The 27011-nt window shown below is 48.2% G+C and overlaps 1 protein-coding gene across 1 annotated transcript in view; it reads left to right on the top strand.

Moving 5' to 3' along the window:
- The window catches only part of LOC121872780 (endochitinase A-like), a 42670-nt gene extending 23312 nt beyond the window's left edge, over positions 1 to 19358 (top strand). Inside the window, exons 4-6 of the mRNA XM_042375837.1 lie at positions 18198 to 18350; positions 18650 to 18751; positions 18912 to 19358. Of these exons, the coding sequence (XP_042231771.1) occupies positions 18198 to 18350; positions 18650 to 18751; positions 18912 to 19358 (702 nt within the window). The remainder of the gene's footprint in view (positions 1 to 18197; positions 18351 to 18649; positions 18752 to 18911) is intronic.
- The last annotated feature ends 7653 nt before the right edge of the window (positions 19359 to 27011 follow it).

The following is a 27011-nucleotide window of genomic DNA, read 5'->3' as shown; positions in this document are numbered from 1 at the left end:
ACACACCTACTTCACATCCACACACCTACACCACACACCTACTTCACATCCACCCACCCACACCACACACCTAACTTCACATCCACCCACCCACACAAATCTCACTGATGTAACGACTAAGTTCTTTTACATGATATTGTCCAGTGGAATATCACCTTGAGAGACACTGTCCATACATCCCAACCCCTGCCACGAGACGTTAACAGCCGGTGCTCCTCCCACAGTCAGCTGGGTTCACTTCGAGCCGCTTCAAGGAATTACCTGAATATTAGAAAACCTCGTTTATTTCACTTGAGATTAACCCACCTTAACGCTGTCTTGGGTTAGGTTAGGTTAGGTTAGGTTAGGTTAGGTTCCTGTGATCATGTTCACTCAACAGTCTCTCTCTCTCTCTCTCTCTCTCTCTCTCTCTCTCTCACGGACTGTAAGAGAAGGATCTACTCATAAGGAGAGAGAGAGAGAGAGAGAGAGAGAGAGAGGCCAACACGCTTAATTCTGCCATGTCATTCTGGTGGCTGACACATACAAATAAAAGAGCTAGAGTGCCAGGGGTGAGAGAGGAGTGCCAGGGGTGAGAGAGGAGTGCCAGGGGTAAGAGAGGCGTGCCAGGGGTAAGAGAGGAGTGTCAGGGGTAAGAGAGGCGTGCCAGGAGTAAGAGAGGAGTGTCAGGGGTAAGAGAGGCGTGCCAGGGGTAAGAGTGAGAGCCAGGAGTAGGAGTAAGAGAGGAGTGCCAGGAGTAAGAGAGGAGGCCAGGAATAAGAGAGGAGTGCCAGGCCAGGTGTGTATATAAAGAGTAGTGATGAGTGCCAGGGGGTGCCAGTGGGTGCCAGGTAAGAAGGAGTGCCAGGGGTAAGAAGGAGTGCCAGGTAAGGAGGAGTGCCAGAAGGAGGAGTGCCAGGGTAAGAAGGAGTGCCAAGAGTAAGAGGAGGAACCAAGAGCTAGAGTGCCAGGGATAAAGAGGAAGAATTAGAAGGTGAAAGAGGAAGACAGGATTGGGAGAGAGGAAGGATAGACAAGAAAAATGAAGGAAGTACTTAATAAAGAATGAAATAAAGGAATAAAACAAGGATGGATGGAGAGAGAGAGAGAGAGAGGAGGGATGGGCTGTAGCAGAGTAAGTCAGTAGACACACGGGGTAGAATTAGAGCAGGGCCACTGGGTGAAATATAGGGCAGGGAGGTGCGGGAGGGGCATGACAGAGCGCGGGTGGGGCAAGGGAGGTGTTGAGCAGGTATAAGGCAGGCAGGCGTGGGGCAGGGCGAGGCGTGGGTCAGGGCAAGGCGTGGGGCTGGGTGAGGCGTGGGACAGGGTGAGGAGTGGGGCAGGGTGAGGAGTGGGGCAGAGAAAGGCAATACGAAGGCAGGGTGTGAAATGAAGCGTGGGGAAAGGCAAGACGTGGGTCAGAGCAGGCCAAGGCGAAGCGTTGGGCAAGGGAAGGGGTGGGGTGTGGGCAGGTGAGGGAAAGGCGAGGTGTAGAGTAGAGCAAGGCGAGGAGAAGCGTGAGATAGGGCAAGGTATGGGGCAGGGCAAGATGTGAGGCAGGGCAAGGTGGGGGGGCAGGGGAAGGTATGGGGGCAAGACAAAGTGTGGGGCGGAGCAGAGGGAAGGGTGTGAGGCAAGGTGGGTTTCAGGTTGATGGAGGGGGGAGGGGTCGAGGTGCAGGTCCAGGTGTGGGACGAGGAGTGAGGAGGGCGTGGGTCGACAGGTGATGAGTCTGTGTGTCGAGACGTGAGGAGTGTGTGAATTGAGAGGTGAGGGGGACGTGGCTGAGTAGTTAAGGAGGCGTGGGTCAAGGTACGAAGTAAGGCTGCTCAAGGTTGAGGAAGGTGTGAGTCAGGGCGTGGAGAAGGCGTAAATTAGGTCAGGACAGGTCAGATCAGGTCAAGGTGAGGCACAGGGGGAAAATGCACCACCGTTTATAGACTTTAGGAAAACATCAACAGCGCCTCTGCTAAATCTTCACCGCACCGGTCATTAAGACTTCACAAAAATTAAACTTACCCACTTTTTTCAAGTTCTCGCTTTGGGGATTTTCCCTGTCGGGGAAATCAAAGTCGGGGTTTTCTACGATGGGAATTTTGTGAGATTCGTCCCAGTCAGTCGGCGTGTGTCATGAGGGTGGTGTGAGGCAGTACAGGAGCCAGCAGCAGCAGGTTGAGGAGGAAGAGGAGGCGGTGCCGCGTATATGTAAGAGCCACGGGACCCGAGCGAGTGAGAGATACAGAGCACCGCGCTGCATGAAGGTTAAATGATCACTCTGTAAAAAGTGGAAGTCTGTTTTAAGGCTGCTTATATGAGCGGCTCCCCGGGCCCGACACGCCCGCGATCCACTCGCCTTCGTTAACGCCTTGAAATAAAAACACCAGCGCGGCCGATACGCAAAAAGTCGCCCTTCCAGACGCTACAGTTTCCAGCCTGTCGTCGTCCACGCCGCGGGCCGCTTGCTGTCAGAGGGAACGCTCTCTCATTGGCCGCCCACACCAACCTTTCTGGACTCCCCACTACAGACCTAACTACCCTAACAGTCCTCCAGTGTTCCTCCTTGGTGTTATTAAACTTGTTCTTCTCTTTCACGGCCCCTGAGTGAGTGAGAGCGTGTGAGGGGCGGCAGTAACAAGGTGGTGGGGCTGGGGGTGTTGTGTGGCTCCCGTGTTACCCTGGAAGGTCGAGGTGGGCCGCGACCCCCTCACCCTCCCCCCCTTCCTATTCCTCTTCCCTCATGATCCACCTCCTTCTCTTGCTCCTCTTACCTCCAGTTACTCGTGTCCCCCCCTCCTCCTCCTCCACACAACCTACTTCTCTCTGACCCAACCAGCTGCTTTTCCTCCTCCACCATACTGGTCCTCCTTCCCTACTTTCACACACACACACACACTCACAAATTATCACTACATCGTTAAGATTCTTCTCCTGTTCCTAGTAGTTTAAATGCCCGAGCATATATACCGGGGCATGGAAAAAAAAGAATGCCCAGGTATTATACACTAACTAATTAAAATCCGGGCATTCTTTTTTCGACGACCTTGTGTGTGAAGATGTTTGTCCCCAGCCTGAAACTACACAAGATAATAGCCAACGTAACACACAATCACACATCCCTCAGAGATATCAACAATAACATCATAATCACCATCATCCATCATCATCACCATCACCATCGTTATAAATATCATCACCATCATCACTATCCTCATTATAATCAAACATTTCAGTATTTTGGATAACCTGAAGATTAACCACCTTAATCCTAACCTAACCTAACCTAACCTAACCTAACGCTAACCTAACCTAACCTAACGCTAACCTAACCTAACCTAACCTAACCTAACGCTAACCTACCCCGATAATATAACAGCGTTTGAGTCGTTAATCTTAAGGTGAAATGAGCTGAGGAGGGTGGTTGTGGGGAGGCAAACTTCAGGTGGTCCAGTATTTCTTCTTATAAACACACCCAAACACCCATGACCTCCTAGCGCGGGTGAGACCATAACACACACACACACACACACACACACACACACACACAGGGGAGGGTAGTGTGGGTCTCTCAATGAAAGTTTTCCACGAATATAAGAGGAGGTGAGAGTAGATGCCTGGATGTCCTCAACCTTGGACCACATAGTCCTACACCTGCTCCACATAGTCCTACACCTGCGCCACATAGTCCCACACCTGCACCACATAGACCTACACCTGCGCCACATACCTGCACCACATACTCCTACACCTGCGCCACTTACTCGTTCACCTGCACCACATAGTCACACCTGCACCACAGACCCACACCTGCGCCACATACCGGCACCACATACTCCCACACCTGCGCCACTTACTCGTTCACTTGCACCACATAGTCCCACAACTGCGCCACAAACTCGTTCACCTGCACCACATAGTCCCACACCTGCGCCACACACTCCGTTCACCTGCACCACATACTACACCTGCACCACATAGTCCTACACCTGCGCCACTTACCGTTCACTTGCACCACATTACCTGCGCCACTTACTCGTTCACTTACACCACATAGTCCTACACCTGCGCCACATACTCGTTCACCTGCACCACATAGTCCTACACCTGCGCCACATACTCGTTCACCTGCGCCACATACTCGTTCACCTGCACCACATACTCGTTCACCTGCACCACATAGTCCTACACCTGCGCCACGTACTCGTTCACCTGCACCACATAGTCCTACACCTGCACCACATACTCGTTCACCTGCACCACATAGTCCTACACCACCACCACATACTCCTACACCACCACCAGCGGCCGACAACCTTTGGAGGGTAAGTCTTATAGGCAGAAGTAATTAACACGTTTACTCGTATATTAAAAGATTATCAGCGGCCAAGAGTCTAGAGGTCAACAGTTGCTACCAGACAGACAGACAGACAGACCTCTGGCTTTTGGTGTTACGCGAATGCAACCTGACCTGACCTTACTTAAGCTGACCTAAACTAACCTGACCTTACCTAACCTGACATAACCTAACCGAACCTCCGATAACCTTATCTAAGCTAACCTAGCTGAGCATAACCATACTACCATAACCTAACCCTAATTAACCTAACTTAATCTAGGTAAGCCTAACCCAAAATAAAATAACCCAACCCAACCTAACCCGACCTTAACCTAACCCAACCTAACCCTAACCCGACCCTAACCTAACCCAACTCAACCTAACCCGACCCTAACCAAACCCAACCCAACCACAACCAAACTCAACCAAACCCTAACCTAACCCAACCCTAACCTAACCTAACTGTTTACCTTTTAATAATGTAGTTATTAGTAGCAGTGACCCGACCAATTACAACCAGCCCCTCTCCTCACCCGTGACGCTGAGGCCTTGTAACTATTTGTTCCAGCACAGATAATAACCACCTCGTTAAAGGTTATAGTTGTTGAGGCATGGTTGTAATAATCAATTCGAGCCGCATGAAGATTAGACACCCTTAGCTTATTTTACCTGATGTTTAAATACCCTAATGCTAACCTAACCTAACCTAACCTAACCTAACCTAACCTAACCTAACCTACTGTAATCTAACTTATCCTAATTTAGTCTAATAATCTAATTTAATTCAATCTAACCTAACCTAACCTAACCTAATCTAACCTAACCTAACCTAACCTAATCTAACCTAATCTAACCTAACCTAATCTAATCTAACCTAACATAATCTAACATAATCTAACCTAACCTAACCTAACCTAACCTAACCTAATCTAACCTAACCTAACCTAATCTAACCTAACTTCAAATAGCTTAACAATCTAATTTAATCTAACATAACATAACATAATCTGAAGAACAAAACTATATCATTGAACAGCTAATGAACAATCTGAGCAAACACACAAAAAAATCTTCATCATTGAACTAATTAAGTAATGAACAATACGTGTAACAAAAACAACATTAATGAACACTTAATGAACAATACGTGTAACAAAAACAACATTAATGAACACTTAAAAACAATACGTGTAACAAAAACAACATTAATGAACACTTAATGAACAATACGTGTAACAAAAACAACATTAATGAACACTTAATGAACAATACGTGTAACAAAAACAACATTAATGAACACTTAATGAACAATACGTGTAACAAAAACAACATTAATGAACACTTAATGAACAATACGTGTAACAAAAACAACATTAATGAACACTTAATGAACAAACCCTAGAATAAACTATCATCCCTCCCTGTACAACAATGAACAACAATGAACAACAATTGAACTATCTCTCTCTGGGACAAAATAATAACACTGAACAAATGAACAATTTATATAAACAAAACTAAACATTATAATTTAAAATTCCTTCCGTATTAATCAGTCCCTTGAAAGTAGCTGAGAGAGAGAGAGATAATAGAGAGAGAGATAATGAGAGAGAGAGAGATAATAGAGAGAGAAAAATAAGAGAGATAATGAGAGATAGAGATAATAGAGAGAGAGATAATGAGAGATAGATAATAGAGAGAGAGAGAAAGATAAGAGAGAGAGATAATAGAGAGAGATAGATAATAGAGAGAGAAAGATAAGAGAGTGAGATAATGAGAGAGATAGAGATAATAGAGAGAGAGATAATGAGAGAGAGAGATAATAGAGAGAGAGGGAGAGAGCGAAAGATAAGAGAGAGATTATGAGAGAGATAGAGAGATAATAGAGATAATGAGATAGATAATAGAGAGAGAGAAAAAGATAATAGAGAGAGATAATGAGAGAGAGAGATAATAAAGATAATAGAGAGAGATAATAGAGAGAGATAATGAGAGAGAGAGATAATAGAGATAATAGTGAGAGATAATGAGAGAGAGAGAGATAATAGAGATAATAGAGAGATAATAGAGAGAGAGATAATGAGAGAGAGAGATAATAGAGATAATAGAGAGATAATAGAGAGAGATAATGAGAGAGAGAGAGAGAATAGAGAGAGATAATAGAGAGAGATAATATACAGAGAGATAATAGAGAGAGATAATAGAGATAATGAGAAAGAGAGATATAAAGAGAGATAGAGAGAGATAATATACAGAGAGATAATAGAGAGAGATAATAGAGAAAGAGATAATAAAGATAATAGAGAGAGAGAGAGAGAGATAATAGAGATAGAGATATAATAGACAGAATGAGAGAGAGAGAGAGAGACTTTCTTGTTGTGGGAGGTGGAGCGGTGCGAGTGGCCTGAGGGTCTCCCGGGGCCGCCGATAGCGACCTGGACGCCGCCCCACACACACACACACACCGCTTTTTGGTTCTCCAGTTAAGGCGTTGTGGGTGAACTTTGTCGGGTCCTCCTTTGAGTGAAAGTTTAGCTCCAGAATTAATCGTGACGACGTGTAAATGTCAGCTCCCCAAAAACTAATAAGGAGGGTGGGAGAGTGGGTGGTGGGTGGGAGAGTGGTGGGTGGGTGGGAGAGTAAAAAAATAATCATAAATAAAAGGAGGGCAAATCAGAGTGGGAGGTACTGAAGGGAGACTCATAGGAGAAAAGGAAAAAGGGAGAGGATGAAGGAAGATATAGGGAAGGAGGAGAGGAGGGGAGGAGAGAGGGAGGGAGTGAAGCAGGAGGGAGGGAGGGAGGGAGGAGGAGGGAGGGAGGGAGAGTAAAAAAAAAATAAGGAGGGCAAGGCAGGATGGGAGGTTCTGAAAGGGAAATATAGAAGAGAAAGGGAAGGAGGTCGACTACCTATGGGCAGAGGGACGCAGAGTTACCGAGACGCCTTCAGGGTTAGACAGGTAGACGATCAAGGTAGGTAGGTAGGTAGATACAGACAGGGAAGACAGATTTAGACAGAAAGACAGATATATGGTAAACAATGAAGAGAACAAAAATAATGTCTAAGAGAGAGGGTGAGTGAGTGAGAAACAAGGGAAAACAGACAAAATAGGAAATAAAAAAAAAAGGAACGAAAGAAACGAAGGACACAGAAAGATCAAGGAATAACCAAACAGGATGCGAAGAGAAGGAGTAGAGGGAGGTGCAGGAGGAGTAGGAGGAGGTGCAGGAGGAGGAGTAGTAGGAGGAGGAGCAGGATGAGGTGGAGGAGGAGTAGGTGAAGGAGAGGAGTAAGAAGGAAGAGGTGAAGGAGGAGGAGGACTTCTGGACCAAACCGACCGACCGAGATTTCGAAATGGCGTTAAGAGCAGGACGAGTGAGCAGTGCCACCACCGGTCCCTCATGTAATCAGGACGTATCTTAGGTCGGTATGAGTGAGCGACCTGCCTGCCCTGTCTACCTGTCTTGCTCTGCTTGCTTACCTGCTTGCTTGCCTGCCTGCTTGCCTGCCTGCCTTGCCTACCGAAAGACTACCTCGGCCAAAAACCCGTCCAGTCAAAAAGTTGTCTACCGGAGGGAGAGGGGAGGGGGGAGGGGGAGAGAGGTGGAGGGAGGGAGGGGAGGGAGGGGAGGGGGAGGAGGGAGGGGAGGGGAGGGGGAGGGGAGGGGAGGGAGGGAGAGGGAGGGGAGGTGGAGGGAGGGAGGGAGGAGGGATGGAGGGAGAGGGGAGAGGAGGGATGGAGGGAGGGAGAGGGGAGAGGTGGAGGGAGGGAGAGGGGAGGGAGGTAGAGCGAGAGAGGGATGTAGGCCATTTTAGGTAGAATGACTCGGCCCAAAAGATCGACCTCGACTCACTTTAACACTTCGAAAGACCACCGGAGAAAGACTGACTCGAACAAAGAATAGTTACGTTATAAGAGTGACTCGGTCAAAGACTAGCTAACTTTTAAGAGTGACTCGGGCCCAACTAAGAACGAAAGACTGACAGTGCCAAAGACTTAACCCCCACCTAAAAAATAAAGACTAACCAACTCACCCTAAAAGACCTGAGGCAACCTGAGACCACTTCAACTATAAGCCACCAGAGGGTCGTGCCCAAAAGACTCTACAGTGATTCAAAGACTGACACAATACAGGTTAAGACTGATTCGTTCTAAGACCAAAATCAGTTCGAAAAAACAAACAATTGAAGACAAACTAATTGGCTACTCAACCAAGACTGCCTCTGACTCAACCTCCTAAGACCAGCTAAGTATTCAACCAAAAGGTTTATATATTACTCAACCAAAAGACTAACTGACTGACTGATAACCCAACCAAACACCGACTTATGCTCAACCAAAGACCAGAAAGTACTCAACCAATGACCCAATACTCAACCCAAAAAGGACTTACTACTCAACCAAAATACAGGCCATTACTCATTAACCAAACACCAACTCGCACCATCCTGGGACATCCCAACACCATTAAACTAACCTCACCCAACCTGGCATCAACCAGTAAAGATAATGGCACACACACACACACACACACACACACACACACACAAACATCATCATCATCATCATCGTGGACGGGGAATCGAAGCCACATACCAAAGACATCAAGATATTGTTCCCAATTATTTAGCCAAGCAGTCTATTAATGCTACCTAGGTATGTACTGTACATCACTCGGGTGGGGGGCGGGGGGGCGCGTATTTAAAACGAGTATTTTTGTCCAGCTACTGTGTGTGTGTGTGTGTGTGTGTGGGGTGGGTGTGTGTGTGTGTGTGTGTGGGTGGTGTGTGTGGGGTGTGTGTGGGGGTGGGTGTGGTGGGGGGGTGTGTGGGTGTAGGATGTAGGTAGGTGTAGAGTAGGGGTGTGTGTGTGTGTGTGTGTAGAGATCACTTACGTTGGTCAGAAGCTGGTACTGACAATTATAGGTTAAGTATTGTAGTGTAGATATTTAATTATACAAGTCTTGACTACACACATGCCACACACACACACACCATACCCCCCACACACACACACACCCCACACACACACCCCACACACACACACACACACCCCCCACACACACACACACCCTCACACACATACACACCCACACACACACCCCACACACACACACCCCCACACACACACACACACCACACACACACACACACCCCCACACACACCCCCACACACACACACACCCCCCCCACACACACACACACACTACTCGTAAACACCATTAACAAACTAGTCATTATGATAGGATAAAATTGGTCACCTCGCCTGGATGATGGACAGGTACAGCATTAATAAAATAATAACCTGTATAATGTTTATAATGATTACATGAAGAATAGGCCCCCAGATTTACTTCCCTTTAAGACTAACCGCTTAAACTTAACCTAACTTAACCTAACAACCTAGGTTCTCAACTGGCTCAGCCATGTTAATATTGTTATTATTATCCACTTTGTATCTGTATTTTTCTGGCTAAATAAACTGTTACACTTCAATTCTGTTACAACCTAATCTAATTTTACCTTAAATTAATTTAACTTAACCTAACCCCAGATTACTTACCGTTAAAATAATCCACTTAAACCTAACCTACCGTAAAGTAACTTAATCTAACCTACCCTACCCTAAATTAACCAAACCAAAATTAGCCTAACCTAACTTAGCCTAACCTAACCAAACCTAACTTAATCTAAGCAACCTAACCAAACTTAACCTAACCCCTCCCATCCCCAGGTAGCGTTAGGGTGTTTAATCATCAGGTTGATATCATTCTAACAGGTGTAGCAGTGATGGTGAAGACTGGTATCATTCTAACAGGTATAGCAGTGATGGTGAAGACTGGTATCATTCTAACAGGTGTAGCAGTGATGGTGAAGGCTGGGATCATTCTAACAGGTGTAGCAGTGATGGTGAAGACTGATATCATTCTAACAGGTGTAGCAGTGATGGTGAAGGCTGGGATCATTCTAACAGGTGTAGCAGTGATGGTGAAGACTGGGATCATTCTAACAGGTGTAGCAGTGATAGTGCAGAACGTTGATAGCAATTCCTCCAGCTGTCTCTTGAGAAAAACTTGCTTACAGAATGACAGACAGACACAAGCGGTTAGAAGGTACACACAACTATATACCTCTTCCTCAAGTCTTAATATCCAGTGGGGTATAAGAACTATTGGATCACCTGAAGATTAGACACCCTAACTTCACCTGGGGGGGTGGGTAAACTTAGGGTAGGGTAAGGTAAGGTAAGGTAGGGTAGGGTAGGGTAGGGTAGGGTAGGGTAGGGTAAGGTAAGGTAAGGTAAGGTAAGGTAAGGTAGGGTAGGGTAAGGTAGGGTAGGGTAGGGTAGGGTAGGGTAGGGTAAGGTAGGGTTAAGGTGGTTAATTAATCTTCAGGTAAAATCACACCTGCTCACCAAGATCATTAAGAGTTATTATGAATTTAAGTTTTAGATTCTAATTTCTTCCAATCAAAATGTGGAGGAACTAGAATCATTTTTTTTAGATGTCAATAACTTTCAGAAAATTTTTGAGTATTTATAAAAAAAAATATATATTTATCAATTTCTTCCAATGAAAATGTTAAAACACTTCATAAGGGAAGAAAAATTTAAGTATACATAAATAATATAATATTCTCAGATAAAAATGTTGAAAAGTATAACAGAAAGATATCATAGAGAGTAACAATTAGAAATTTATGAGAGAAACATTTTGATTCTGAATTCTGAGCATTTACAAGTGAAACACATCAACACCCAGACTAAACTCTCTCCTGTCCAAAATACTTAACAATTATAACACAATTCATTTTACAAACATTTTGATTTCCCTTAAAAAAAAAAGTATTTATGGGGACACTATTATATTTCCTCTCAACAAAACCTCGGCGAAATGTGAAGAAAAATAAGAAACAAAAAATAATCCCGATACTATGATCTCCCTTTAGTGTACCACGAGCTTTAGCAAGAAGGCAAACTCTATACACTAATTTCTTCACACCAAAATGCTGAATAACCACAAGACAATAACATTTTATAGCAATTTCCAAAAGAAGTCAAATATCACAAAAATAAAGGTTGATCATTTATAAGAGAAAGTCTTACAATAGCCTCAAGTAATTATGAGGAAACAAAAGAACAAAAGCGTCTAGATTAACATTTATTCTGGCCAGAAAGTTGAGCAATTATGAGAAAATAAAAACATGTTCAGTTTATTAATACGTGCATGATAAAAACCCGAGCCATCAAACTACAGCTTTGTTACGTTGATGACCCACGACCACAGAGGGTGACCCACGACCACTGAGAGTGACCCACGATCACTGAGGGTGGCCCACGACCACTGAGGGTGGCCCACGACCACTGAGGGTGTCCCACGACCACTGAGGATGGCCCACGACCACCACACCTTTGAGGGGTGATCGTATATGAGGACAGAATACACTTCAGTATCACACTCCAAGGCCAAGATCACACAACAGTGCTATACTTCAGCACCAAGATCACACAAGTGCCGAGATTACACCAGTGCCATACTTCAGTGCCAAGATTACACCTTAAGGCCAAGATCACACAACAGTGCCACACCACATTGCTTGACCTGTGTAAAGATCACACTTAAGTGCCAAGATCACGGACTCTACCAACATCTCTGCCCAATTTCAATACCTGTAGCGATTATTTTAATTATCTGGATATTAAAGAAAACAGAAGCTTACAAGCGTGTAAATGTCTCTCACTAAGTGTAAATGTCTTACTAAGTGTAAATGTCTCTCAGTATGTGTAAATATCTCCCACTAAGTGTAAACATCTCCCAATAAGTGTAACTATCACAGTCCCGGTGTAAATATATCTCACCAGTTGTAAGTTTGGTGGCATCTTACAGCTTTACTTAAGAGGAATACACTGAGTCTTTACCCCGTCTACCCTCCAGCTGGGGTCCCACACAACCGCTGGCTTCACCCGAATACATTAACCTCGCTTTTCTATTTGAAGTCAACGCTCAAATGAGAACAAACTTAAGAACTAGGAAGTGAGTAATAATAATAATAACAATAACAATAACAATAATAATAATAATAATAATAATAATAATAATAATAATAATAATAATAAACACATAAACAAGTATCATCCATATAATCCGGAAATAAAAACAGCTGAGAACTGCAAAAAAAAAAATGCTTAAACTTCACATCTAGCCTAACCTATACACACACACTAGAAAACCAAACATTATCACGGGTATCTTACAGAATACCTGACTTGACACACTGACTGTAAACATCACCAATAAAAAAAAAAATAACAACACCAAATCCCCCCAAAAATAAACAAATATAATAAAACCCGGAAGAATTGAAGATCAGTTTAAGAGAGCGCGGGGTCTGGCGGGGTTATAGAAAAAGCCGCGCCTGAAGAAGAGGAGCTTTGACTGTGACTGAAGGCGGCAGGCAGAAAGATCAATGTGTATAATCTTTTATTGATTTATAAGGAAAATGACCCAGGGAGAGCCGTGCCCCGAGACAACCAACTGTACCTGGTCTTGTCCTCTTGATTTACTTACGGTTTATGCTGCAGCTGCTGTCATCTCTACCGCCTGCCTGTCTCCCTCCCTCGGTATTACTCGCCTCTTTATTCTGGTTTTATTAAAGTGTATTGATTTGATAGTGATGTTGAGGGTGATGATAGTGATGTTGAGGGTGATGGTAGTGATGTTGAGGGTGATGGTAGTGATGTTGAGGGTGATGGCGACAAGAAGAAAATAATGATAATAATAATAAATAACGATAATAATTAAAAAAAAATAGTCCAATTATAATTAACAGTAGTAGTAGTAGTAGGCAATAATAATAATAATAATAATAATAATAATAATAATAATAATAATAATAATACTAATAATAATAATAATAATAATAATAACTGTAGGTACGGTACAATCATCTGCCAACTTAACACACTACACAGTACCTGAAGAGCAACAAAACTTACACCACACAAAGGCTACACAAGGCCTTCACACCGACCTAGGGTGACACACACACACACACACACACACACACACACACAGCGTTACATCACATTTCCTTAAAACTTTACCCCAGCGCCTCGTTCCCCCACTACTGCGCTCTCAACTCATAACAAACTTCAAATGTCTCCTTTAATCAACACGCTGTAAGAGGTTCGTCGGATCACATGAGAATTAGACACCCTAGCTTGTTTCACCTGATCCTAACGCTAACCTAACCTAATCTAACCCACCCTAACGCTAAGCTAACTTAATCTAAACAAACCTAATTCTCCCCAGGTAAGGTTAAGGTGAGGGTGTTAAATCATCAGGTGAAATAAGCTCAGGTACCTAATCTCCAGGTGAGCTGATTTGTCTCTCTCTAACCATCCTTGTATGGGGAGTAAGAATAACGCTGGGTATAAATTCTCATTTTGACTACACATCAATGAAGCCAACATCCCCCTGTCCTGACCTTACTGATCAAGTTATTTTCCTGCGATTGAGGGATATTTTCTTTACACACACACACACACACACACACACACACACACACACACACTAGCACCATATGACATGACTAGCTGGTGGTGGTGGTGATGGTGGGACTACTAGCACCATTTGATACGATTAGCTGGTGATGGTGGGACTACTAGCACCCTCTGACAACTAGCTGGTGGTGGTGGGACTGCTAGCACCATCTGATGATTAGCTGGTGATGGTGGGACTACTAGTACCATCTGATACGATTAGCTGGTGATGGTGGGACTACTAGCTCCATCTGCATCTGATACGATTAGCTGGTGATGGTGGGACTACTAGCACCATCTGATACGATTGGGAGCTTGGTGATGGTGGGACTCACTAGCACCATCTTGCGATTAGCTGGTGATGGTGGGACTACTAGTACCATCTGATACGATTAGCTGGTGATGGTGGGACTACTGGCACCATCTGTGGGCTGGTGATGGTGCAGGACTCTAGACCATCTGATACGATTAGCTGGTGATGGTGGGACTACTAGCACCATTTGATACGATTAGCTGGTGATGGTGGGACTACTAGCACCCTCTGACAACTAGCTGGTGGTGGTATGGTAACTATTAGTACTACCTGACACCCTTACCTCGGCGGTGTGTGTGGAGGGGCCTGCACACGTCTTGCCTGTATTAGATGAAATACTTGTCCCTCTGATGCAACCATACTCCTCCTCCCCCTCCCCCTCCTCCTCCCCCTCCTCCTCCTCCTCCTCCTCCTCTTCCACCACCACCACCTGTTTCACCTCCTCTTCCTCATCCTCATCCATTACCCCTTCCTCCATCACCTCCTCTTCCTCCTCATCATTTACCCCCTCTTCCACCACCACCTCCTCCTCCTGCACCTCCCCCTCCTTTTCCTCCTCCTTTACCTCCTCTTGCACCACCTCTTCTTGCACCTCCTCTTGCACCACCTCCTCCTTCACCTCTTCTTGCACCACCCAGTCACCCTCCGTGTGACAAATATTCTCTTGCGGGACGATTAACTGGTTCTTTGGGTGATAATGATTGGCTGACTGACTGACTGACTGTGTTGCTGATGAACTAAGCGTGCTAACTAACTGACCGACTACCCGACACTGACTGACTGACTGTGTTGCTGATGAACTAAGAGTGTTAACTAACTGACCGACTACCCGACACTGACTGACTGACTGTGTTGCTGATGAACTAAGAGTGTTAACTAACTGACCGACTACCCGACACTGACTGACTGACTGTGTTGCTGATGAACTAAGAGTGTTAACTAACTGACCGACTACCCGACACTGACTGACTGACTGTGTTGGTGATGAACTAAGGGTGTTAACTAACTGACCGACTGCCCGACACTGACTGACTGACTGTGTTGGTGATGAACTAAGAGTATTGTTAACTAACTGACCGACTACCCGACACTGACTGACTGTGTTGGTGATGAACTAAGAGTGTTAACTAACTGACCGACTACCCGACACTGATTGATTGACTGACTAACCAAGGTTATAAACAAGCCACTGTCATCCACCTAAAATTAAGTCGACTTCACAATGGTGGTGGTGGTGCAGACAGTAGTAGGTAGCCCCCCTCCCCACCCCATCCTCACAGTCCACTATGATAATGAGGCCACCCACCCACCCACCCCTCCCCTACTCTCCCTTTAGCATCCACGTTCCACCCGTTTCGTTTATTTTTCTCAACCACCCACCGCCTAATCTCCACCATAACCACCCACTTCCCGCCCTCCATCACCACCTACGGGAAATGACCAACACCCACCTGAATATCGCACAGAAGGAAATAAATAAAAGAGGAGATATAAACGAAGGAGAGGAGGAAGAAACGGGAGAATAACGAGGGAGGAGAAGATGCGTGTGTGGGCGATGAGGAGCGGAGGCCTTGTCACCCCTCCAAAAACAATGTTAATCACCGTACCTTTTATTCTGCAAGATTCGCTTTAATTGGGAACTTTCCTCAAGACAAGGGGATGTCTTTCTGTCTGTCTGTCTGTCTGTCTGTCTGATTGCATATTTCTCTGTCGGTCTGTCTGGTTACATGTTTCTTTGTCTGTCTGTCTGTTTGTGTCTCTGTCTGTCTGTCTATGTCTGTCTGTATGTGTCATTCTAGCTGCGTTTATTTGTCCGTTAGTCTTTGAATGTTTCTGTCAGTCTGCAAGTTTCTCCGGTTCTCTCTCCAAACGTTTGTCTGTTTGTCTGTCCACCTCTCTGTCAGTCTGCATGTTTCTGTCTCGCTGCAAGTTTCAGTCTGTTTGTTCTGGCTGTCTATCTGTCAGCCTGTCTTCTTTTGTCTCGCTACTGTATTGTGCTGCTGGTGATGAGGACGAGAAGAATAATCATGCGAGTTGGCAAGACTAACAATAAATAAACTAAAAATAACAACACATGATAATAATAATATCAATAACAACAACAACAATAATAATAACAAACAATAATAATAATAATAATAATAATAATAATAAATAAGAGGGAGAACATCAATAAATTTCTGATGCTACGAACACACAATTTACAAAACTAAAAATAAAAAAAGTATATTACATGTTAAAATGGTTTAATCGCGTAAATGGCACAAAAAACACGAAAAAATTCACCAGAAAGCTCATTTGATGGTCGTTAAATGGTCACCACCAGTCCGTCTCGGCTAAAAGAGTCGTACGTAAGAGTCACTCAAAAAAATAATCAGTACTTGAGGGGAAGGGGGAGAGGGGGTGGTCGATGAATTTCAGAATGAACACTCTGACTCCTGTTATCTCGGTAGGGTTGTCAGAATATTTCATCCATTGTCTCGTAGTCTCAACGCCGTTTTGTATAGATATATTTTTGAGTCTCGTTGTACCTATATAAGTAAACAGTGTAGAGGAAAAAGCTGTTGGGGCTCCGGTTCACTAATGTTCGTAAGATTGATATTCCTCGTAAGTGGTGATGTATTATACGAGTGCACTTGACTGTATGACGTAAGTTAAAACACGAAAATAACGTCTAAAAGTAAATATGAAAATTATACTGAGACTTTACCTCAGCTAGATACGTTTACTTAACACCAGGAGACAAAAATTACTCTTCAGACTCCTAACTGGTATAGTGTGTGAACTTATCTAGTTAAGGTCGAGTCTTAATGTAATTCTGTCTCCTTATTGGCCCCTAGTGAATGTAACGTGTCTATAGTTAAGAAGCTCAGTGCAATTCTGATGATATAATTGGACGCTATGTTTGTGTATTAACTTCAACTATCAGTTAGGAGGAGTAATGGTCGTGCAAACCTCTGATACTTTGAACCCAGGCTAAAGTAAACCACTACTGAGGAAAGTGAACCTAATAAGGAGTGAACCCAGTCAATCAGATATGAACCCAGCCAAGTGAACAAAGTCAGATGAGTTAATCACAGCCACTGGACCGGTCAGTTAGTCACTCGCCAAATTTAATCTGGTTAAAGGTGAATAAAACAAGAATTAGGTAGAGTCGCTCCCCTTCCCTTACCCTTCCTCCTGCCTCCTTCCCTTACCCTTCCTCCTGCCTCCCTCCCTTACCCTTCCTCCTGCCTGCCCCCCTCCATTACCCTTCCTCCTGCCTCCCTCCCTTACCCTTCCTCCCTCCCTTACCCTTCCTCCTGCCTCCCTCCCCTACCCTTCCTCCCCCTCCCCCTTACCCCCTCCCTTACCCTTCCTCCACCTCCCTCCCTTGCCCCTTACCCCTTCCTCCTCCTCCCTTACCCTTCCTCCTGCCTCCCTCCCCACCCTTCCTCCTGCCCCTCCCTTACCCCTTCCCTGCCTCCCTCCCTTACCCCCTCCCTTCCCCCCTGCCTCCCTCCCTTCCCTTCCCCTCCCTCCTTCCCTTGCCTCCCTCCCTTCCCTTTCCCCCTTGCTTTCCTCCCCCCCTTCCCCTGCCCTCCCTACCGTCCCCTTGTCTCCATCTCCTGCCTCCCTCCCCTAAAGCCTCCCTTTCCCCCTCCCTCCCCTAAAGCCTCCCTTTCCCCTCCCTCCCTCCCCTAAGCCTCCCTTTCCCCTCCCTCCCCACCCCCCCTAGCCTCCCTTTCCCCTCCCTCCCCTCCCCTAAAGCCTCCTTTTCCCCCCCTCCCCTCCCCTAGCCTCCCTTTCCCCTCCCTCCCCTCCTCCCCTTTCCCTGCTCCCTCTCCCTCCCCTCTTCCCTCCTCCCCTCCCCCCCGTCTCCCTCGTGGGGCCCAACACCATCTACGGTGACATATTAATTGGGCCCCAGCTCTAACAAGCCCCAACCTGCTCAAACCATTCAGACAAGAACCCATCAAGACCAGTGCCCATTAAATACTGAGTTTCAGACCTAATGGCTTGGTTACTCTCACGCTGGGGCCCGTTAGGACTGGGGGTCCATTAGAACAAAGAACCCATCAGGACACAGGATCAACCAGGACCCAGGACCCATCAGGAAACAATGTCCATCAGGACACAGAACCCATCAAGGCACTAAACCCATCAGGACACAGGACACATTAGGACACATCAGGACACAGGTCCCATTAGGAAACAATGTCCATCAGGACACAGGGCCCATAAGGACACAGGGCCCATACGGACACAGGGCCCATCAGGACATAAGACCCATCAGGACACAGAACCCATCAGGATAGATAACCCATTGGGACATTAAACCCATCAGGACACAGAACCCATCGGGACATTAAACCCATCAGGATACAGGGCCCATCATGACACAGGGCCCATCAGGACGCAGGGCCCATCGGGACACAAGACCGATGAGGACACAGAACCCATCAGGATAGACAACCCATTGGGACATTAAACCCATTAGGACACAGAACCCATCGGGACATTAAACCCATCAGGATACAGGTCCCATCAGGACATAGGGCCCATCAGGACACAGGACTCATCAGGACACAGAACCCATCGGGTCATTAAACCCATCAGGAAACAGGGACCATCAGGACACACAACCTATCAAGACATAGGACCCATCAGGACACAGGGCCCATCTGGACACCTAAACCCATCAGGACACACAACCTATCAAGACATAGGACCCATCAGGACACAGGGACATCTGGACACAGGACCCATCAGGACAGGGCCCATCTGGACACAGGACCCATCAGGACACAGGACCCATCAGGACACAGGGCCCATCTGGACACAGGACCCATCAGGACACAGAACCCATCGGGTCATTAAACCCATCAGGACACAGGGCCCATCCGGACACAGGACCCATCAGGACACAGAAACCCATCGGGTCATTAAACCCATCAGGACACAGGGACCATCAGGACACACAACCTATCAGGACACAGGACCCATCTCCAGGGCCCATCCGGACAGGGACCCATCAGGACACAGAACCCCATCGGGTCAAACCCATCAGGACACAGGACCATCAGGACACACAACCTATCAGGACACAGGACCATCAGGACACAGAGCCCATCAGCACTAAACCCATCAGGACACAGGGCCCATCTGGACTGGGACCCATCAGGACACAGAACCCATCGGGTCATTAAACCCATCAGGACACAGGGCCCATCTGGACACACCATCAGGACACATCAGGGGTCATCAGGGACACAGGACCCATCAGGACACAGGGGGGCCTGGGGCCCGCTCTTAGCCACCTCACTATGCAGATGCCACACTCCAACCGGGAGAGAGGAGTTAACTATGTAGTAAAATGTGTGTATCTGTTCTCTCCTTGACGTCTTCTGATACACATCTTTTATTGTCAATATGTTGAGTTTATGGGGGGGAGGAGGAGGGGAGGAGGAGGAGGAGGAGGGAGGGGAGTAGGGGAGAGGGGAGAGGGGAGGGAGGAGGGGGAGGGGAGGAGGGGGACGGGGGGAGGAGGGGGAATGGGGAGGAGAGGGGAGGAGGGGGACGGGGGGAGGGAGGGGGGAATGGGAGGAGGAGGGACAAAGGACAGGGGAAAGGTAAAGTAAGTGCGTGTGGAGGGAGGGGTGAGTAAAGAGAGTGGGTGGAGGAAAGGGCACTGGGGTAGGTGGAGGGAGGAATGGGTGGAGGGAGTGGGTGGAAGGAGAGAGGGTGTGCCGGGAGGATGTAAGTGGAGGGAAGGGCGTGGAGGGAGGGAATGGGGAGGGAAGGGAGGAGTGGAAGGTATGGTGGAAGGAGGGGTGAAGGGAATGTGGAGGAGGGGTGGAAGGGAAGGGCATGTGGAGGGATGAAGGGTGGAGGGAAGGCGTATGAAGGGAGGGGGAGTGGGTGGAGGGGAAGGGCATGTGGGGGAAGTGGCGTGTGGATGGAGGGAGTGGGTGGAGGGGGAAGGGCGTGTGGTGGAGGAGGGTGGAGGGAAGGGCGTGTGGTGGAGGTGGGTGGAGGGGAAGTGGAGGGAGGGGTGGAGGGCGTGTGGTGGGTGGAGGGGAAGGGCGTGTGGTGGAGGGAGCGGGTAATTTATAACTGGTTCAGAGGATGGGGAGTATCTGGGCAGGATCGCTCCCGCTCCTCGCTAATGCCGGCCGTCCCATAATTGTGGAAAACCAGAGCAACAGGCCCGAGGCCCCGTTGATTTATAACCACCCCTGATGCATCCCCCTCCCTCGCCTCCTGCAGGGTGTTGCTACTTTTCCTGGTGGTGGCGTGGACGTGGAGGACAGGAGATGACGCCCACGCCACCTTCCCGACCACGCCGGCCACGCCTCTAACAACGCGCCCACCTCAACGAAGGTTTATGGAAAGGGTCGGTGCACAGCGAAGCGGAGACCCACCTGGCCACGCCCCAGGCGGGACCTGCAGTTTGACAATAAAAACTTGCAACATTTCCATTTACAAGAACACCCGAATTTTCAGCAGAACTATGCAGAGTGTCGTTTGTGTTTGTGTAGGGGTAAGTAGAGTGGGGGGGCCGGAGCCACAAGTTACCATTACTACAGACACTCACACTGTGTATCAGACACACCCACATACACACACAAAGACGAGAGGCCAAACACGTACACACTCGGGAAAGCCAGACTCAAGGTTTAATCTGGTAATGTTGTAATAATAATAATAATAATAATAACAATAATAATAATAATAATAATAATAATAATAATAATAATAATAATAATACCAATAATATTAATAATAATAATAATAAGACCAATAATAATAATAATAATAATAAGACCAATAATAATAATAATAATAATAATAATAATAATAATAATAATAATACCAATAATATTAATAATAATAATAATAAGACCAATAATAATAATAATAATACCAATAATAATAATAATAATAATAATACCAATAATATTAATAATAATAATAATAAGACCAATAATAATAATAATAATAATAATAATAATAATAATAATAATAATAATAAGACCAATAATATTAATAATAATAATAATAATAATAATAATACCAATAATATTAATAATAATAATAATAAGACCAATAATAATAATAATAATAATAATAATAATAATAGCGTCACAATAACAAGAATCAGAGTGGACTAAAAGAAAACGTGAACATGTTTCAATTTCAACTCTTGAAATTAGATATGGACAAAAAGTCTTAAACTTCAGGGTGAAAATTTTCATCACTGGTGGTACATTAAGGAACGCCCCAGATAAACCTTGATAAGGGGGGGATGGGAGGAGGAGCATGGAAAGGATAGGAGGAGGGGAAGGAGAAGGGAAGGGGTATGGAGGGAGGGTGTGGTAGGGAGGGGTGTGGTAGGGGAGGGGTATGGTAGGGGAGGGGTATCGGAGGAGGGGTATGGGTGAGGAGCAGGAAAGGGGGGGATATGGAGGAGGGAATGGTAGGGGAGGTGGAGGAGGGGAAGGAGAGGAGGGGGGTAAGTGGTAGAGGGGTATAGTAGGGAGGGGTATGGTAGGAGGGGTATGGTAGGAGGGGTGGGAGGAGGGTATCGGGAGGAGGGGTATGGTAGGGAGGGTATGGGTAGAGGGGTATGGTAGGAGGGGTATCGGAGGAGGGGTATGGAGGAGGGGTATGGTAGGAGGGGGTGGTAGGGAGGGGAAGGAGAGGAGGGTATGGTGAGGGGTATCGGAGGAGGGGTAAGTGGTGGAGGGGTATGGTGAGGGGTAAGGGTAGGGAGGGGTATCGGAGGAGGGATGGTAGGAGGGGTATGGTAGGGAGGGGAAGGGTAGGAGGGGTATGAGAGGAGGGGTATGGTAGGAGGGGTATGGTAGAACGGGGTATCGGAGGAGGGGTATGGGTGAGGAGCATGGAAAGGGGGGGGATATGGGGAGGAGGGGTAATGGTAGGGAGTATGGGAGGAGGGGGTATGAGAGGGTATGGTAGGAGGGGATCGGGAGAGGGTATGGTAGGAGGGGAGGTGGTAGGAGGGGTAGGGTAGGAGGAGATGGGAGGAGGGTGGAGTAGGAGGGTAGGGTAGGAAGGGTATGGTAGGAGGGTATGGTAGGAGGGGTACGGAGGAGGGAAGGGGAGAAGGGTATGGGAGAGGAGGGGTATAGAGGAGGGGTATGTGGTAGGGGAGGGGTAAGGTAGGAGGGGTATGGTAGGGGTGGTAGGACGGGCATGGTAGGAGGGGTATGGGAGAGGGGTATCGGAGGGGTAAGGGGAGGAGGGGTGGGGAGGGGGGTGGTAGGGAGGGGTATGGTAGGGAAGGGTATGGAGGAGGGGTATGGGAGGAGGGTATGAGAGGAGGGGTAAGGGGAGGAGGGGTATGGGTAGAGGGGTATGGTAGGGGAGGGGTATCGGAGGAGGGTATCGGAGGAGGGGTATGGTTGAGGGGTATGTAGGAGGGGTATCGGAGGAGGGGTATGGGAGGAGGGGTTGGAGGAGGGGTATGGTAGGGAGGGTATGGTAGGAGGGGTATGGTAGGAAGGGGTAGTATGGGGAGGAAGGGTGGGAGGTAGGGAGGGGTATGGGAGGAGGGGTAGGAGGAGGGAGGAGGGTATAGGACGGGTAGGAGGGGTATGGTAGGAGGGGTATGGTGGGAAAGGTGGGGAGGGTATGGTGGGAGGGGAGGGTATGGTGGGTGGGGTATGGTAGGAGGGGTATGGTAGGAGGGGTATGATAGGGAGGGGTATGGTAGGAGGGGTATGGTAGGAGGAGTATGGTAGGAGGGGTATGGTAGGTGGGGGGTATGGTAGAGGGGTATGGTAGGGGAGGGTATGATAGGAGGGTATGGTAGGAAGGGTACAAAGGGGTTATCTTGGCAGTACCTGTTATCGGTCGAAAGGCTAGAGGGAGTTGTAGTGGTACAGTAGTGTGGTGGGTACAGTAGTGTGGTGGTACAGGTGTGGTGGTACAGTATTATGGTGGTACAGTAGTGTGGTGGTACAGTAGTGTGGTGGCACAGTAGTGTGGTGTACAGTAGTGTGGTGGTACAGTAGTGGTGGTACAGTATTATGGTGGTACAGTAGTGTGGTGGGTACAGTAGTGTGGTGGTACAGTAGTGTGGTGGCTACAGTAGTGGTGGTACAGTAGTGTGGTGGTACAGTAGTGTGGTGGTACAGTAGTGTGGTGGTACAGTAGTGTGGTGGTACAGTAGTGTGGTGGCACAGTAGTGTGGTGGTACAGTAGTGTGGTGGTACAGGCATGGTGGTACAGTGTGTGGACAGTAGTGTGGTGGCACAGCACATGGGGTACAGTAGTGTGGTGTACAGTAGTGTGGTGGTACAGTAGTGTGGTGGCACAGTAGTGGTGGTACAGTAGTGTGGGTGGTACAGTAGTGTGGTGGCACAGTAGTGTGGTGGTACAGTAGTGTGGTGGTACAGGGTGTGGTGGTACAGTATTGTGGTGGTACAGCAGTGGTGGGTACAGTAGTGTGGGTACAGTAGTGTGTGGTGGTACAGTAGTGTGGTGGTGACAGTAGTGTGGTGGTACAGTATATGGTGGTACAGTAGTGTGGTGGTACAGTAGTGTGGTGGTGCAAGTGTGGTGGTAGCAGGTGAAAGTGTGGTGGTACAGTATTGGTGGTACAGTAGTGTGGTGGTACAGTAGTGTGGTGGTACAGTAGTGTGGTGGTACAGTAGTGTGGTGGTACAGTAGTGTGGTACAGCATGATGGTGGTACAGTAGTGTGGTGGTACAGTAGGTGTGGTGGTACAGTAGTGTGGTGGTACAGTATTGTGGTGGTACAGAGTGTGGTGGCACAGTAGTGTGGTGGTACAGTAGTGTGGGTGGTACAGTAGTGTGGTGGTACAGTTGGTCAGTGTGTGGTGGTACAGTAGTGTGGTGGTACAGTATTGTGGGTACAGTAGTGTGGTGGTACAGTGTGGTGGCACAGTATTATGGGGGTACAGTAGTGTGTGGTGGTACAGTAGTGTGGTGGTACAGTGTGTGGTGGCACAGGTGGTGGTACAGTAGTGTGGTGGTACAGTAGTGTGTGGTGCAGTAGTGTGGTGTGGTACAGTAGTGTGTGGTGGTACAGTAGTGTGGTGGTACAGTACAGGTGGTACAGTAGTGTGTGGCAGTAGTGTGGTGGTCAGTGTGGTGGTACAGTAGTGTGGTGGCACAGTAGTGTGGTGGTACAGTATTTGGTGGTACAGTAGTGTGGTGGTACAGTAGTGTGGTGGTACAGTAGTGTGGTGGTACAGTAGTGGTGGTACAGTAGTGTGCTGGCACAGTGTGGTGGTACAGTAGTGTGGTGGTACAGTAGTGTGGTGGTACAGTAGTGGTGGCACAGTAGTGTGTGGTGGCACAGTAGTGGTGGTGTGGTGGTACAGTAGTGTGGTGGTACAGTAGTGTGGTGGTACAGTAGTAGTGTTGTGGTACAGTAGTGTGGTGGGTACAGTAGTCTGGTGGGTACAGTGGTGGTGGTACAGGTGTGGTGGTACAGTAGTGTGGTGTGCAGTGGTTTGGTGGTACAGTAGTGTGGTGGCACAGTGTGGTGGTAGTGTGGTGGTACAGTGGTGTGGTACAGTAGTGTGGTGGTACAGTAGTGGTGGTACAGTAGTGTGGTGGTACAGTAGTGTGGTGGTACAGTAGTGTGGTGGTACAGTAGTGTGGTGGTACAGTAGTGGTGGTACAGTAGTGTGGTGGCACAGCAGTGGTGGTACAGTAGTGTGGTGGCAGTAGTGGTGGTACAGTAGTGTGGTGGCACAGCAGTGTGTGGTGGTACAGCAGTGGTGCAGTAGTGGTGGCACAGCAGTGTGGTGGCACAGCAGTGTGGTACAGCAGTGTGGTGGCATGCAGTGGTGGCACAGTGGTGGTGGCACAGTAGTGGGTGGTACAGCAGTGGTGGTACAGTAGTGGTGGTACAGAGTAGTGTTGTGGTGGCAACAGCAGTAGTGTTGTGGTGGCACAGTAGTGTGGTGGCAGTGTGGTGGTATGTAGTGTGGGCACAGCAGTGTGGGGATACAGCAGTGGTGGCACAGTAGTGTGGTAGTACAGTGTGGTGGTACACGTGGGCCAGTAGTGGTGGCAGTGTGGGTGGCACAGTAGTGGAGAGTGGTGGCAACAGCAGTGTGGTGGCAACAGCAGTGTGGTGGCACAGCAGTGTGGTGGCAACAGCAGCGTGGCGGCACAGCAGTGGCGGCAACAGCAGCGTGGCGGTACAGTAGTGGTGGCACAGTAGTGTGGTACATAGTGTGGCAAAGTGTGGGTACAGCAGTGGTGGCACAGTAAAGTGTGGCACAGTGTGGTGGCACAGCAGTGTGTGGTGTACAGAAAGTGTGGTGCACAGAAAGTGTGGGGTGGCACAGCAGTGGTGGCACAGCAGTGTGTGGTGTGTGTGGTGGGTGTGCAGGTACAGTAGTGTGGTGGCAGAAAGTGTGGGTGGCAACAGCAGTGGTGGCACAGCAGGTGTGGTGGCACGCAGTGGTGGCACAGGCAGTGTGCGGCAACAGTAGTGTGGTGGCAACAGTAGTGGCAACAGCAGTGTGGTGGCACAGCAGTGTGGTGGCAACAGTAGTGTGGTGGCACAGCAGTGTGGTGGCACAGCAGCGGTGGAACAGCAGTGTGGCGGCAACAGCAGCAAGTCGTGCGGCAAGGTGTGGTGGCACAGAGGTAAGCGGTGGCACAGAGTGTGTGGTGGCAACAGAAGTGTGGTGGCACAGCAGCGGGGTGGGTACAGCAGCACAGTAGTGTGGTGGCACAGTAGTGTGGTGGCACAGTAGTGGTGGTACAGTAGTGGCACAGGTGGCACAGCAGTGGCACATGGTGGCACAGTGGCACAGTGGTGGCACAGTAGTGTGTGGTACAGCAGTGGTGGCAAGGCACAGAGTGTGGCACAGTGTGGTGGCACAGCAGTGTGGTGGCGCTGGTGCAGTGGGTGGCGGCTGCAGTGGCACAGCAGCATGGTGGCACAGCAGGGTGGTGGCAACAGCAAGTGTGGTGGCATGCTGGTGGTGGCAGTAGCAACAGCAGTGTGGTGGCACAGCCGTGGTGGTACAGCAGTGTGTGGGTAGTGTGTGGCACAGCAGTGGTGGAAGTGCTGAGTGGTGGCAGTGGTGGCACAGTGAAGTGTGGTGTACAGTAGTGTGGGAACAGCAGTGTGTGGCACAGCAGTGGTACAGTAGTGTGGTGGCAAAGTAGCACAGTGTGGTGGCAAGTGAGTGTGGTACAGTAGTGTGTAGGCAGCAGTACAGCAGTGTGGTGGCACAGGAAAGTGTGCACAGTAGTGTGGGTGGCACAGTGAAGTACAGCAGTGTGGTGGCGGCTGCAAAGGTCAGCAGTGAGTGTGGTGGCACAGCAGCACAGCAGGGTGGCGGCACAGCAGTGTGGTGGCACAGCAGTGGCGGCAGTGTTGCGCGGCGGCATGGAGAAAGTGTGGTGGCACAGACAGCAGTGGCACAGTGTGTGGTACAGCAGTGTGTGGTGGCACAGTGTGGTGGTACAGCAGTGTGGTGGCACAGCAGTGTGTGGTGGCACAGCAGCACAGCAGTGTGGTGGCACAGCAGTGTGGTGGCGCTGGCGCAGTGTGGGTGGTGCACAGTGGTGGCAACAGCAGTACAGCAGTGTGGCACAGTCGTGTGGGTGCACAGCAGTGTGGTGGCACAGTGGTGGCACAGCAGTGGCAACAGTGTGTGGCACAGTAGTGGCAGTGGCGGTGGCAGTGTGGGTGGCACAGCAGTGGTGGCACAGTGTGGTGGCACAGCAGGCAGTGCGGCAACAGCAGTGGTGGCACAGCTGAGTGTGTGGCACAGCAGCACAGCAGGTGGTGGCATTGCAGTGGTGCAGCAGTGTGGTGGCACAGTACAGTGGCATGGTGCA

Source organism: Homarus americanus, unplaced genomic scaffold (assembly GCF_018991925.1).
Source record: "Homarus americanus isolate GMGI-L3 unplaced genomic scaffold, GMGI_Hamer_2.0 scaffold39155, whole genome shotgun sequence".
NCBI lineage: Eukaryota > Metazoa > Arthropoda > Malacostraca > Decapoda > Nephropidae > Homarus > Homarus americanus.
This window is presented reverse-complemented; position numbering and strand designations above follow the sequence as displayed.